The 13,898-nt window shown below is 44.5% G+C and overlaps 1 protein-coding gene across 1 annotated transcript in view; it reads left to right on the forward strand.

The window, feature by feature from the left end:
- The first annotated feature begins 252 nt into the window (after positions 1 to 252).
- The window catches only part of skia (v-ski avian sarcoma viral oncogene homolog a), a 73,049-nt gene continuing 59,403 nt past the window's right edge, over positions 253 to 13,898 (forward strand). Inside the window, exon 1 of the mRNA XM_068598507.1 lies at positions 253 to 1,598. Coding sequence (XP_068454608.1) covers positions 693 to 1,598 — 906 coding nt within the window. The 5' untranslated portion in view covers positions 253 to 692. The remainder of the gene's footprint in view (positions 1,599 to 13,898) is intronic.

Below are 13,898 nucleotides of genomic sequence, written 5' to 3' on the forward strand. Positions count from 1 at the left end.
CTCGAGGGAGCGCGAGGGCGAGAGAAGGAGCCGTAGACTGGGGTAAAGAGAGAGAGAGAGACAGAGAGAGAGAGAGAGAGAGAGAGAGAGAGAGAGAGAGAGAGGGAGAGACAGAGAGAGAGAGAGAGAGGGAGAGAGAGAGAGAGAGAGAGAGAGAGAGAGAGAGAGAGGGAGAGAGAGAGAGAGAGAGAGGGAGAGACAGAGAGAGAGAGAGTAGGCAGGCTCTCAGACTTCTCTCTCCATACAGTCAGAGTGAACTGCGGGGGCAGACGGAGTAGGTTGCCACAGTCCTCGACAGCGGAAAGAGCCTCAAATAAGGATTGTTTTATCGACCTGTATCGACTCACAACACCCCCTTTTGTTTTAATTTCGCCCACTTCGCTTTGGAATTCGAACAACCGGAACTTTTCGCTTCTCTGGAGTTTGGAGAGACGATTTTTTTTTCTTCTTTTCAGATATGGACAGTCGGCGACCCACTGCTGGGAGCGACTGGCCGGTGTACACTGTGTAGTCACGGGAATAAAACTGAAAACTCGCCTTCTGGGACTTTTTACTGGATATTTGATGAAGCGAATCGCAATCTTGGTCAGTTTTCGGACACCGTGGATTTACCAGGTTCAGGAACGGATAAATACTCGCGATTCCCAGTCGACGATAAGAAGGATTTACGCTTCTAAAGTTGCAGGAAAAACATGGAGACTGTAAGTCGGCAGGGCTTCCAGCCTCATCCGGGACTGCAACAAACTCTCAAGCAGTTTCACCTCAGCTCTATGAGCTCTCTTGGCGGACCGGCGGCTTTCTCTGCCCGGTGGCAACATGAGCTCCTCTTCAAGAAGGAGGGTAAGGAACCCGAGCCGGTCCTGCAGCATCTGCCGCCACCGGTGATGCCGGGCCCGTTGTTCATCCCGTCGGACCGCTCCACGGAGAGGTGCGAGACGGTGCTGGAGGGCGAGACCATCTCGTGCTTCGTGGTTGGCGGGGAGAAGCGACTCTGCCTGCCGCAGATCCTCAACACGGTGCTGCGGGACTTCTCCCTGCAGCAGATCAACTCGGTGTGCGACGACCTGCACATCTACTGCTCGCGGTGCACGGCGGACCAGCTGGAGATCCTCAAAGTCATGGGGATCCTGCCCTTCTCGGCGCCGTCCTGCGGCCTCATCACCAAGACGGACGCGGAGCGGCTCTGCAACGCCCTGATCTACGGAGGCGCCTACCCGCCGCGCTGCAAGAAGGAGCTAAGCGGCGGCTCTCTGGAGCTGGAGCTCACCGAGAGGAGCTTCAAAGTCTACCACGAGTGTTTCGGCAAGTGCAAGGGCTTGTTCGTGCCGGAGCTGTACAGCAGCCCCAATGCAGCGTGCATCCAGTGCATGGACTGCAGACTCATGTACCCAACGCACAAGTTCGTGGTGCACAGTCACAAGGCACAGGAGAACAGGACTTGCCACTGGGGCTTCGACTCGGCCAACTGGAGGGCGTACATCCTCTTGGGCCAGGATTACTCGGGGAAAGAGGAGAAGGCTCGACTGGAGCGGCTCCTGGACGAGATCAAGGAGAAATTCGACTTCGCCAACAAGTACAAGAGGAAAGCATCGTCCAAGGTGAGTTGGTCCTGCTTACCATGAAGCTCTGATTTTTGGGGGGTTTTCTACCTCCCCAAATTTAAGATTGTCCCTAGGTAAAAAAACAAATAAGTAACTTAATCTGGGTCTAAACCTTATATGTGTAAAACCTCCTGCATTCTAGACTATCCAGTATTTGGTCATCTTTGACATATCATTACTAATTGGGCTGTATTCAGCAATGACAACAAAACGCCTTTGGTGGCAATAAAGCCATTATTTGCCTGTGAAACACCTCTCAGGCTCACTTTCATTGGCCTGTACTGTAAATTCAATCTCATTTACCAACACATGGCTTAATGGGAAACAGTCAACCACAGTTAGGGTGTGTGTGTGTTTGTGTGTGTGTGTGTGTGTGTGTGTGTGTGTGTGTGTGTGTGTGTGTGTGTGTGTGTGTGTGTGTGTGTGTGTAACTTAAACATGAATTCATATGTGAGTAACTAATTCTTCTTCCTTTCTCCAGATTAAATGACATTTTATTCTACTGTTAAACACACACACACACTCACACACACACACACACACACACACACACACACACACACACACACACACACACAAACACACACCCTGCCTGAGGAAGGGGCATCTCTTCCTTAGCCTATATTTCTGCTTGCTCTTCTATTCCGCACTCTCTTTCTTTCATTCCGCGTGTGTGTTCCCGTGAGAAGAGATACACTCCCACAGCAGCAGGATTATTGTTTAAAGACAACATCTTCCAATTTTGGACGTGTGTGCGCATGTGTTTGTTGAAGCGTTGTGTGTCACATTACATGTTTGTCTGTCTGTCATGTGCCTGGCTTCCTGTGGGTTTAATCAACACTGCCATCAGTGTTGAAGGCTTTTCTGTTTCTTTCCCAGGTTGTGTCCACATTCTAACATTCTCCTATTCTCTTCTTGCGTGAGACAGCTTCAGCATGTGGGGAGGATCGGAAATTGAGCGTCTATTTTGCCAGCTTCCTTCATGTTTTCTGCAGTTTTTGTGATCAGATTCAAAACCTACAACCAAAGGAAGCACTTTTAGACGTCTGAATCTGGTTCTCCACGCGTCTGCCAGTTTTGTCACACTGTATGAGTGGTTTATAATCTGTGCTTTGGGGTGCGGACCAGGCAAGAGGTTGCAGAGAAAGCAGTTGGGTGGTAGACTGATAAAAGGGCTCCTCCTCATACCCCTCCCCTAGAAAAAAGGCCAGTGCAGACATTTGCATGAGCTGTTACACATGAATGGAGTTGATGGAGCAGGGTTTAGAAGTATTGTGGTGGAAACATAATATGATCGCAACAAAGGAGAGCATTCAGCAAACATCGGATCCCCCCCTTCAAATAGCCACCTACCCGAGGCCAGCCACCCACCTCTGACATACACGCATCCACGAGCAGAAGCAAAAGTGTTTACAAGCAGTTGCCATCCGGCTCTCAGCTGAGGCTTCTCTCAGAGGAATCTCCCAAAGAAAGCAAAATCTGGGTGACCATTGAAGTCCTGAGGAGAGCCAAAGTCCTGCCATGCATGGTGAATACCCACTCTTGGCACACACTTCCATTCAGACTCAAGTGGGTACACCTCAAGCACCCCCACTTCCAGGGGCCTCTTCTATTTTTATAAGTGCCGACGGGGCACCCAAGTGTTAAGCCCAAGGCTCATTTGAGCCTCTACCCGGCTTTTTAATTTGACTCCCCCCCCCCGCCGCTACAAATACCATGTACGCTAATGAGGGAATACATGCTGGGTGGGAGTTGAGGAATATTGCCCAACTTATGGCAACAGAGCTCCCCTTTGTCAGCACATTGCAGCACAGCTGAGGCACTTTGAAAAGATTCTTGGAGGATGTGAGGCAGAGTGCTAGACTGTGTCGTGCCGCCTTCTACCGTTCAGCACACAAGAAATTGCCATCATCTGCGTGCTGTCAGCGGAGTAACCGGGCAGCTCTGTGAATATTAATGAGGGTGTTTCAAAAGTGCTCGCAGCAGTCTCGCATGCAGACAGACACAGGAAGCGATATTGTCACACTTCCCTCCTTGCAAATGCTCTTCGGAGAACTTCCTTCTGAGAGGCGCTGAATCACAGACCAAAAGAGTCTTTTTCGCTTTTTCCGCATGCCTGAATTTTGTGAAAGGCGCGCATTACAGCTAAAGATCACTCTCTGTTTTTATCTGAGAGGATATGAGCCACAGAGCAGGATTGTAAACAGCAGCGAGACAATGCAGCAAACTGTTGAATTGTTTCACTTTAAAGTTGGTAATGTGCTGGGTGGGGAACACTTCTACCAGTCGCTCCTGCCAGCCCTTGGCTACAATTCTCTTGGTTTCTGGCTGGTCCACATGTCAGTGGCACACATAATCAGTGGCTTTCCCCATCAGGATGTTTAAGTAAAGGCTGCGGCTACAGATTGAGTGTGCTGCTAACTTTATAATTTGCCCTCAAGATGATGTGAGTTCTACATGATCTGTCTGTTTATAACAGATATGATATGAATACCAGAAGTGGAGGGGGAGGGGTCTTGCGGTCGAGTGAGCTTGTGCTCACTTCAAACCCAGTCGGTTTATGTCCAACTTTCTGGTGTTGATCCTGTTCCGTCACTTTTCGAAATAAAGCGTATTATTCTTTGTTGAAGTCATGGACACAACATGTCGTTTATAGGTAAAGGCTCATTCATTTCACACAGACAGGCAATCATTCTATAAATACATTCCAGACATGCCACTCCTTCAGAGGTGAGAATGTTTTTGCTTAGTGGTTCTCAACTGATCTGGGTGCGGGATCCACCATCACCCTAAATGACTAGCTGTGACCCAAATCAAGAAAAATGTCAACTTCTAAAATTGATTTCATGAAAAGATGGTGAAGTTTGAACCTGAGATAGTAGAAAAAAGCATAGTCTGCCAAGACAAAAAAAAGTTAGAAATATTCCCTTTACAGTCAATTAAAAACCAAAAGGTGCATCTTAAGACCACAAGGTAATACAATATACATAACAATTCAGTAACTTCAGCCTTTTTAACAGACTCAACAGCTTTAATGCACAACAAGAAATAAAAAAGTCCAACGACTGAGAAGCAGTTTCAAAAAGACTCAAATTACTTTTGCTGAGAATAATCACTGAACCTGTGACAACCAACGGTGCACTGTGGAACACATTCTATGTCCTGAGAAGCAGACTCAAAATAAATTAATTGGAAAGTCCAATTAAAAAAGATTTAAGTTTACAAAATTAACTTTTCCTCTGATTACCTTATCAGTAGTTAAATACCGAAAAACATTGTGCTTTAAAGAAAATGAAACAGCACTCACTTCAACCTGAGGTGTAACATCGACTTGGAACCTGGAGTAATTTATAATGGGATGTTTTTTGCACCTGTCAAGAGTCTCAAAGTCTGGAGGTATGGTGCGTTCACACCAAAAGTGTTGCAAATTTTGCAAATTTTTTGCACGAGTGGAGTACATGCAAAGTCAATGCACAGACGTGTATGGATGCGTGTAACGAGCATTTCCATCAAATGGCGCCATGTGAAATGGTTTGCTACATTCACCGATAATATTATGAACCCAGACACAAGGCTGTTTGATGTTCTGACATTTTTTGGGACTTCAATAACATGTACAAAGCCGAAATAGTGGTTATTTCTTCCATGGTGGACTCTCTGGCGCATTTAGCGCCAATGAAGCGAATTATCACAAATAGTCTGGCATGTAAACCCATACTGCACGCAGCTATTTAGCCCTGAAAATGGCAAAAAGTGATAACTTTTGTCATTTGTGTAGTTTTAATATTTGTCTCTAAAACATTGCACTTCAATATCCGTCTGCCATTCTCTAATGCGCAGGAGCTAAAACTTCCCCTTTTGCTTACCTAACCCATCAACCCAACCCCTGTGAAGCCCACACTGCTGCTTGGGATATCTGGCCTCCAGCTGAAGGGGCCGCTTGTTTCAGGAGGGAGTGGTGGTGGGGGCCCAGAGGAAGTGAACTCCCCAGAGGGATATAGGCCTATGTCCTGTTTCATATGCAAGGCGCAGTGTTGGCTAAGCCTGCGGACAGCCAGCCATGTCCACAGGGTGGACAGGACAACAGCTGGTAGTTGTGCATTTCAATGGCAGCTGGGGGAATATTTATATTCTCTCTTCATGGGTTTGGAAAAATGCAACATTTTCCAAAGTCTGCTGCAATTTTGTCCTGACTGCATGCACAAGTGAGGAAAAGTGTTTTCAAGAAATTCAATGCTGGATTTTCTGTTTGGTGTCTCTGTTTTGCCTAACAAATAGTATAATTTAGAATCTCCTCTGCTTTGAAAAGGAGGAAGCCACCAATTAAATTAGGCCTGAATAATGAGATATCTTGCATGGCCAGGCTGCCAGTCTGGGTTTAATGGAGGACAATCAGTCCATGCTGGGGCATGACTGAGGGTCAGAGAGATCAATGGTAAAGTGTCTTAACGTCAAGTGTGAGTGAAAAACTCCATCACTTGTCGGGCTCAATTAAAGCGGACTGATAGACCAAAACTGACACAGAGAAAAAGGAGGCTCCTTTAAAAAAAAAGAAAAACCTGTTTTTAAGGATTTGGACTGTAATTGCCAGAATGCTATGCAAATGCAGGTCAATTAAAAAGAGGGTGTTTAATTTGTCTTTAATTTTTAAGCTGAAACTATTGTTTATTGCCTCCACACATGCTGGGGCTTTTCAAAGGGATTTTTGGATTTTTCTTGCCCTACGCAGGAAAGTGCTAGAACTACACTGGTTTGTCTTAAATCCTCAGTGAAGATTGATATGTTCTGCTCTGTGTCTCCTCAATAAAAACTTTAAGAAACAATTGTGTGGAACGGTGAAAAGTCTGAGCGATGATTCTGATGATCAGCCTGTATTTCCACCACAACCATAAACAGGGGAGCAAAAAACCACCCGTTTTCCAACTAAAACTAGTGCATATATGCAGTTTTTTAAACACAGGGAAAGCCATTGCACTGTCCTATACGTCATTGACACGCCAGCCGGCACCAGAAACAGCGTTAGAAATAAGGTTGGGAGATATTTAATTCCCCTACTGACGATATTGCTTTAAGAAACAATATGCAAAATGATTGTCCATAAACTTAAGCATACATTGATACAGCTTAGCTTAGCAGAAGGTTAGATTTAGTTTAGCATTCAAACATCCCTTATTAAAACCAGGCAAGGCTTTCTAAACCTAGTAAAAAGCTTCATGGCTTTCTAATAGGACCCGTAATTAGGGCTTGGTGCTGAACCTTTGTTACTGAACAAAATGTACCTGCAGCATGGGCTATTGACAACTGTCAACAACCAAAGACTGGCATTGAATACAACATACAATTAGTTTTTTTGTGTGCTTATTCTTTACTTCAGAATTATATTATACATGTTCCAGGTTTTAGACTTGTCAGACAAACTTCTCATTCAGCTGCGTGTGTTTAGACTGTATATGTTTTAACTTCTTTTGTTACTGTTGATGTTTCTTCCAGAAAAAATATTCTATTTCTCAAAGAAAGGAATAATTTATATCGTTACCTAATCTAGGCATCACATTTGCATCATTTGCAATATGTTTCAAACCTAGCCCCACCCAAAGTCTGACCCCCTGATTCTATTATTAAAGATGTACAAATCTGTCATTCAGTGTCTTAGAGGATTACATTAGTTTGAGTTTAAAAAACTTCAACATTACAGTTATCTGTGGCGAATAGCAGAATTATCATTCAGGAGGAATAAAAGAAGTCCAAGCCGTTGTCTGACCTCCCACCATCTCTGCTGCGCTGCCATCCCCGACCCACTGGCTTCTATATCCATCAGCAGTGTCTTCACGTGACAGATGGAGGAAGCGACCGGCCAAGTACTTCATGAAGAACTGGCTGGTTGGTCTTTTTGCGTAGGAGGAGACCAGCGGCAGGGGAGAGCAAGACTCTTGAGCTATTGGGCTACCTCCCACCTATCCGCCTGTTCATTCAAAGAAGACAGAGGGATGGGGGAGGTTCCAAGTAATCCATGTAGCAGTTGTGGAGAACCATGCATGCAAGCTGTCTGGGAAAGTTAAGCATGCAAAGCTCAGAGCAAACGTGTTTAAGGAGCCAAGAGCATGCGTGGAAATGAAAGTGTACTTCCTCCCACTCGGTGAAACCCCCTCAGAATATTAATAGCCTTTTGATAAAGCGGGAAACTAATAAGCCTGTGGTGGCTATTCTTGAGTCTCCAAAGAACCTTGAGCGTGTCTTACTGGAGATATTGTGAGAATGGCACAAAAAAAGGAACCTGATAACCTCCTTCAGGTGTTGCGTGGAAAAGAAGCTCTTACTCAGATGCTGCAAATCGCTGTCTGACCCGACTGTTGGCTTGTGAATGACACTGTGTCAAGTTTTTGGTGGACATTTAATATTGATGGTAGGGTTACTGTAGGCAGTGAGGTCCCGCATGTTTATTTAATAAGAGGGTCTTTGAAATATTCATCGAAACACATGGCACTGTAAGCCAAGTTATTGTCCTACTAAACATCCCCAAGCACCATCCTCCATCCACATCTTTTTCTCGCCTCCCAAAGCTTCTGTACCGGGGATGCAGCGGCAGGGCTCCAATGTAAGGCCAGCATTACACTGAATTTGCATTTTAGCATCTGCCAAGTGGCAGAAAGCTTCAAGCTACACGCAGACTTTACCAGTAAGAACAAACCTGGAAGTTTTACCAGATAGCAATTTGCAGGTGAAAAGGTTGCAAAATTTGAAATGTTCAGATGAGCTTGTTAAGTGCAGTTTAGACAGCAAGGTTTCGACACCATCTACACATTACAATAATATAATTGTAATGCTGCTGAATACGAGGTTAGAAGTGAAATCCTAACCCTAAGCAAGACATTACCCGCAAGATCTTAACTGTTGTTGAGTTTAGAGCAAGGATCTGCAATCCCCCCTCATCGTCTATGATGTGTTTTGAAAAGATATGTCTGACTGTGGTAACACTTGAGAGGCATCCCATCTGATATCCATGTAGGACAGAAAGTACCAGTCATCCTTGCTGTGTTTTTTTCTCACTCTTCCATTAATGCTTTCAACCCCTAAAATGTCATCATTAAGGACATGTAAGTGTTTGAGCAGCAGGACCGGTGGATTGTGGGTTTCAATCTGAAAAACACTGCAGGGACAGCTTTCATTTTGAGATGGAATTGCAGGGTGGGGGTTTTACTTTGTGCTGCGTCAGCAAAGGAGCGTCCTTTGTATATGACAGCAGTGTTGGCCCCACACCCCCATCCACACCCCCCCTGTGCACCCATATGTTTTGAGGAGCAGCAAGCACCACGCGACCTTTCCCTTCCCAAATAAAGAGATGACCCACCTCACCCCTCGCCTCGCTTGAAGCACAGTCGGCCAATTGCGTGCCGCTGAGCAACTCCTACGGGACAGATGGCTGTCTGACGGAGGCAGCTACTCACGCACACACACACACACACACACACACACACACACATACACACACACACACACACACGTGTGTTTGCGTGAATAGAGTTGCACACAGATGCGTTTCAGTTTTTGTTGAAAGATTTTAGGCTTACACAAAATATGAAAATATGCGCGACACATGGGAACATTTGAATAGCAAAGGCATCCTCTGCCTCATTTAGTGTATGATTGCGGTGGGGCTGGTTGAGTTTAACAGTGTGCGTGTGCTTGTTCTGTGCCTAGATCAGCTGTAGGAGCTGTTGGAGAAGATTAGCATGAGCTCACTGCCTACTCATTTCCATCCCCATCTGCCTGTCTCCCACAGTGATGCTTCCCCTCACCCCAACCACACACAGACACCGAACACTGCAAACTACATACACATGAGCACAGACTTCCACACAGCACCCAGATTTCACCCCCGCGATGCCTGCTTAGTCTTATAATGAATACAGAAGAAGACAGAATCACATGCACACGCACACACACACACGCACACACAGACTTGTCAGCTGCACAGGGCCTAGAATATCCTCCAATAGTGTCATGTCAGAAGCCAGTGGTCCATCTCATGCTGTTGGGACAACAAGTGATGGCTGGCCTGTTTGCTCCGACAGGTAGAGACAAAGGAGGTGATACAGGGAGATTTTCAAGCTAATAATACACTGTGCTAATCTGATTTCTGATTGAACTGGCACGAGTCTTCAAAGGAGGGTGCTGCCAAGTCAACTCAGCAGGTTCACAAAATCCCTGTCAAGGGGCCGGGTCGCTGATGGTAGTGAGCAATAAGGGTTTTTATATTGAAAAAAGCATAGCAGAAAAGTCAGCTTTGCTGTTATGTAAATCAGTGTTCAGTTTGTTCAGACAAACTGAACACTGATTTGTCGCTGCAGAGTGATTCAATTGACAGAGCTTTTTTCTTATATACCTTTTGTTGCTCATCCTAAAACCCATTAGAATTCTGCTCCGGAAACTCATGGGAGAAACATTGGAGTTAATGTTTGTCACAAATCTGTAGCTCAAACTATTAAGTTGAATTATTATTGTTCTAGAATTCACATCACAGCTATGTAGTGCCTAACGCACAAGACTAAAAATAAAGAGAATTAACCTTCGACCAATATTGGCCTTCAGTCTTTTTACCATCTGGCTCATCTTTATCGTCGTGGTACCAGGCAAAAATCAAGGAAACGCAGTGTTTCTAGTACACTGCACATCTGCTTTAACTTTAATTGTCTCCCACCACAATATCTAGTGCAGCCTTCATATCTATTTTTCCTCACTTAGACAATGCAGGTTTGTTTTATTGTGTCTGTTCCGTGCCACTGAAATTCCTTTTGCACAAACCCAAGTCCACAGACCTTTCAGCATTTTCTTCTGAGCTCAAATGTTGTGGCGAGAGGGCATTGAATGCTCCACTACCCCTTTTGAAATAATGGTGTGTCAGCTCTCGAAACAAGCATGTGGCGGCCAGTCCAAAGGGAGACATTGAGAAGAGTCTGAAAGGGCTTGAGGTGTATTTTCTGTTGTTGTGGAGGCAGGCCGGGTCCTGGGCAACCTCTTTGTTGTGGTTTTTTTGCATTGACTCTGCAAGGAGGGGTGAGGGGCTCACACTGGTTTGGCCTCAGCCATGTGGAAGGGCAGTTCCCAGGAGCTCTGTGAGGTATAATTGTAAGAGTATGGGGGTGGGGGTGGTCAATGTATGCTGGCTAGCCATTGTCACATCTTTTGTGTCGGGTATCAGCTGTGGATCTGTGATTGTGGGATGGATAAAGGTGATAACCCCCAACCCCTCCGCTGTTGGATGATCAGTGCTCCCAAAGCGCCTGAGTCATGGACCAGTGCTCATTGTTTGCCTCCCCCTCCTCCATCCTCCCTCTTGCGTCTGTTTGCTCATCTCTCCTGGAAGTGACACCAGTGCCGCTGTCCGGCACACACAAAGAGGTGAGGTCACACGTCTATTTTTTAATAAAGGTTATCAACAATAACTCAATTGATAATAACTGTCACTAACATAAATACATGATACTTTTGCTCCTCGACATGATCCGCCGTCTGTGGTGGGCCAAAGAATTAGAATGCTTACTCTGGATTTTACCGACCAGTACTGTAATTTTGAACAATATGGTGGTCTTTAACATTTAAATAGGAGATTATAATATTGACAGTCAAAAGTTTGACTTTTCAAACAATGTATTGTTCAGTCCTACGCTGAAAATGTGTCTGTTTTGGTCCAAAATAAATATAAATTATTGGGTCAAAGAACGAGAATGTGCCTTTTGTAAGCCTTAAAGTCCCAGTGAAACACATGTTCGAGCATCTTTAGCTTCTGCACTGAGTTTTCTACAGTGAAAGAGAATATTTGAGCGGTAGACAGTGACAAGGGAGATTTATTAAATCAAATCCTTCATATTTGATTGGACCGTTAAAAAAGTGGATGGGCTTAGAATGTAGCTCAATACGGAGCTACAGAGGACTGTGACTCCACACACATTCGTGTACTCACGATTGCATTCAATCGTGAAGGAGGGATTTTTTAAGTTTAACAGTTATATATGCTTTAGATTCAGTGCTGAGGAATGCACGTCTTTTCTCAGAAAAGGTGTATCTTCCTGCTTTTGGTCTTTACTTTTTGTTTTGTCTGCTCTGACTCATAGTCTAGCCGCTCTCTGTTGAGGCAACATGGGTTAATCTTAAACTGGATTAATCAGGGAGTGGACCAAGTTGTCCCATTGTTCCAGCAAAGCAACTTTCTCCTGAACTTTGACTGGCCACCCTTCTCTGTTTATCACAGTTTTTCATAAAAAGTGCTGTGAAGCCAGGTGTTGCCGCAAGAGAGAGCATGTTGGAGCAGTGTAACAGTTGAGAGGTTTGGAGGGTTTGAAGTGAAACCAGTCAGTAAAAGACTGGTTTAGGTGGGTTTCACACTGTAATAAAAAACCATATGGTTAAACTTAAAAATGTAAGTTCAGTTGCTGCCTTATTATAGTCAAATTAGAATTACAATTTGCTACAACTCATGATTTTAAGTTAACTTAAGTTTAGCTTTGCCAATTCACTCCAACACATAGGAACATTTAACTTAGACAGTTCTGGCTCATGTAGCAGCGGGTGGAGCTACTTGAGTGTCAGGGGTAAGAACTTCAGTCATGGTTTCACATTCATAAAATTACACCACCGAACTGCATGCTGGGTCATCCTGTCAAACTGTTGCACAGGCTCTCACAGGAACCTCACCTGTCCTTTGCAAGTGCCTGCATCATTTTAAGTGTTGTTTGTAAAACAAATAAAAGAATTGTTAAATTTGCAGTTCACTTGCCAGATTGAAAATAATTGCGCAATGTACAAAGCCTGGAAAACATCAAAAGTGCTTATTGCTTGTGTATAAAGTTAATTAACTCAATAAACTAAAACTGTTTTTTAGTAACAAGCTGTATGCATAGACAGTGAGCGGTAGACATTGTCTGCATAGAATATGACAATTTAACATGAGGGACATAACCATAATTATAACTCACAGTATTTAGTTCATTTGACTTGTTGAAATTTACAATTCATTGAACTGGCTTAAAAACCTCAGTTGGAGTACCAACAACCTTTACAATTAAGTTGTAATTGTATAAATCATCATGATAAGTTGAAGTAAATGACATAAAGACGCTACCATGACTTATTGTTCAAATCCTTTTTTACAGTGCAGTTGGTGAGGGCAGACTGGAGAGCAGGGTTGAACCCAGCTGGGTGGAAAGCAGAACTAGGTCTCATTCAGGCTCCCTGGGCAGACACAGAAACAAAGTTTGTGAGCTTGTGGCCTGTCAGGAAGTCAAGATGAAAGGTGCGTGTTGGGTGATGCAGTGAAGGGGTCTCAGGAGACTCAGTTTAGTCCTCTGGAACAAAGTGTTGCAAAAACAGATCGAGCCTTTCATTCCTCCCGTTGCAAGTCACCAATCTCTTGAATTAATTCACCCTGCACTCCGGCAAATGAAGTGGTCATGCAGATGCTAAATAAAACAATATGCTGAAAGGAGATCCATCCACCTGGCATGGATGCCTGCTTCTCAGGTTCAGGAAGCCTCCACCAGGCCCAGACCTCCTCCTCCCCCCCACACTATTCATTTCTTATTGCAAAGCACACACATGCATGCAGACGAAGAGGCGAGCAAAACTAATTTCTTCACATGCACGGACGCACACACACACACACACACACACACACACACACACAGCTTTCCGGGCATCTTCTGTCTACACGCACATCATTACACTCCTACAGAGCAGACAATAGACCTCTTGAAGTCCGTGGCTTATAATTAATGTAATTGTAGATCTCTAAGACAAAGTAATGTGCGGTGTGTGTAACCGCCTCTGACCCACAGCGAGCTGAAATACATTATTCTCATTGTCTTCCTTCAGAGGAACACTGCCAAGGCTATCTTGAGCAGTAAGACATCTGTTTATACAAAGCCCACTGCCATTTATTTATGTCTGTCCTGGGTGTGCCTCTTTGTGTTTGTGTATGTGTGTCAGCACTTGTGGTTTGCTGAGCTGTCTAACTTTTCTCAACAGTGTTATCATGTCTGCCACATTCTTGGACTGAGGCTGCCTCCAAGTTTCTCTCTACGGTGTGATCACCATCAGATATCTCTACTAATATCTATGTTTAATACCCATATAGTTGTTTTCGCTGAGTGTTACACCTGGTTACATTGCTTAATGTAGTATGTCTTTCTTTGGTTGTTTTCCTTTCTTTCTTTGAGTTTGTGTGAAACCCTACTGTATAGCTTTGTATTGGTGCATATAGGACATCTTAAGCATCGACAATATGGCAAAGAAAAAGCTGTT

Source organism: Clinocottus analis, unplaced genomic scaffold (assembly GCF_023055335.1).
Source record: "Clinocottus analis isolate CAN_PGR_092001 unplaced genomic scaffold, fCliAna1.0.p SCAF_4, whole genome shotgun sequence".
NCBI classification, from domain to species: Eukaryota; Metazoa; Chordata; class Actinopteri; order Perciformes; family Cottidae; genus Clinocottus; species Clinocottus analis.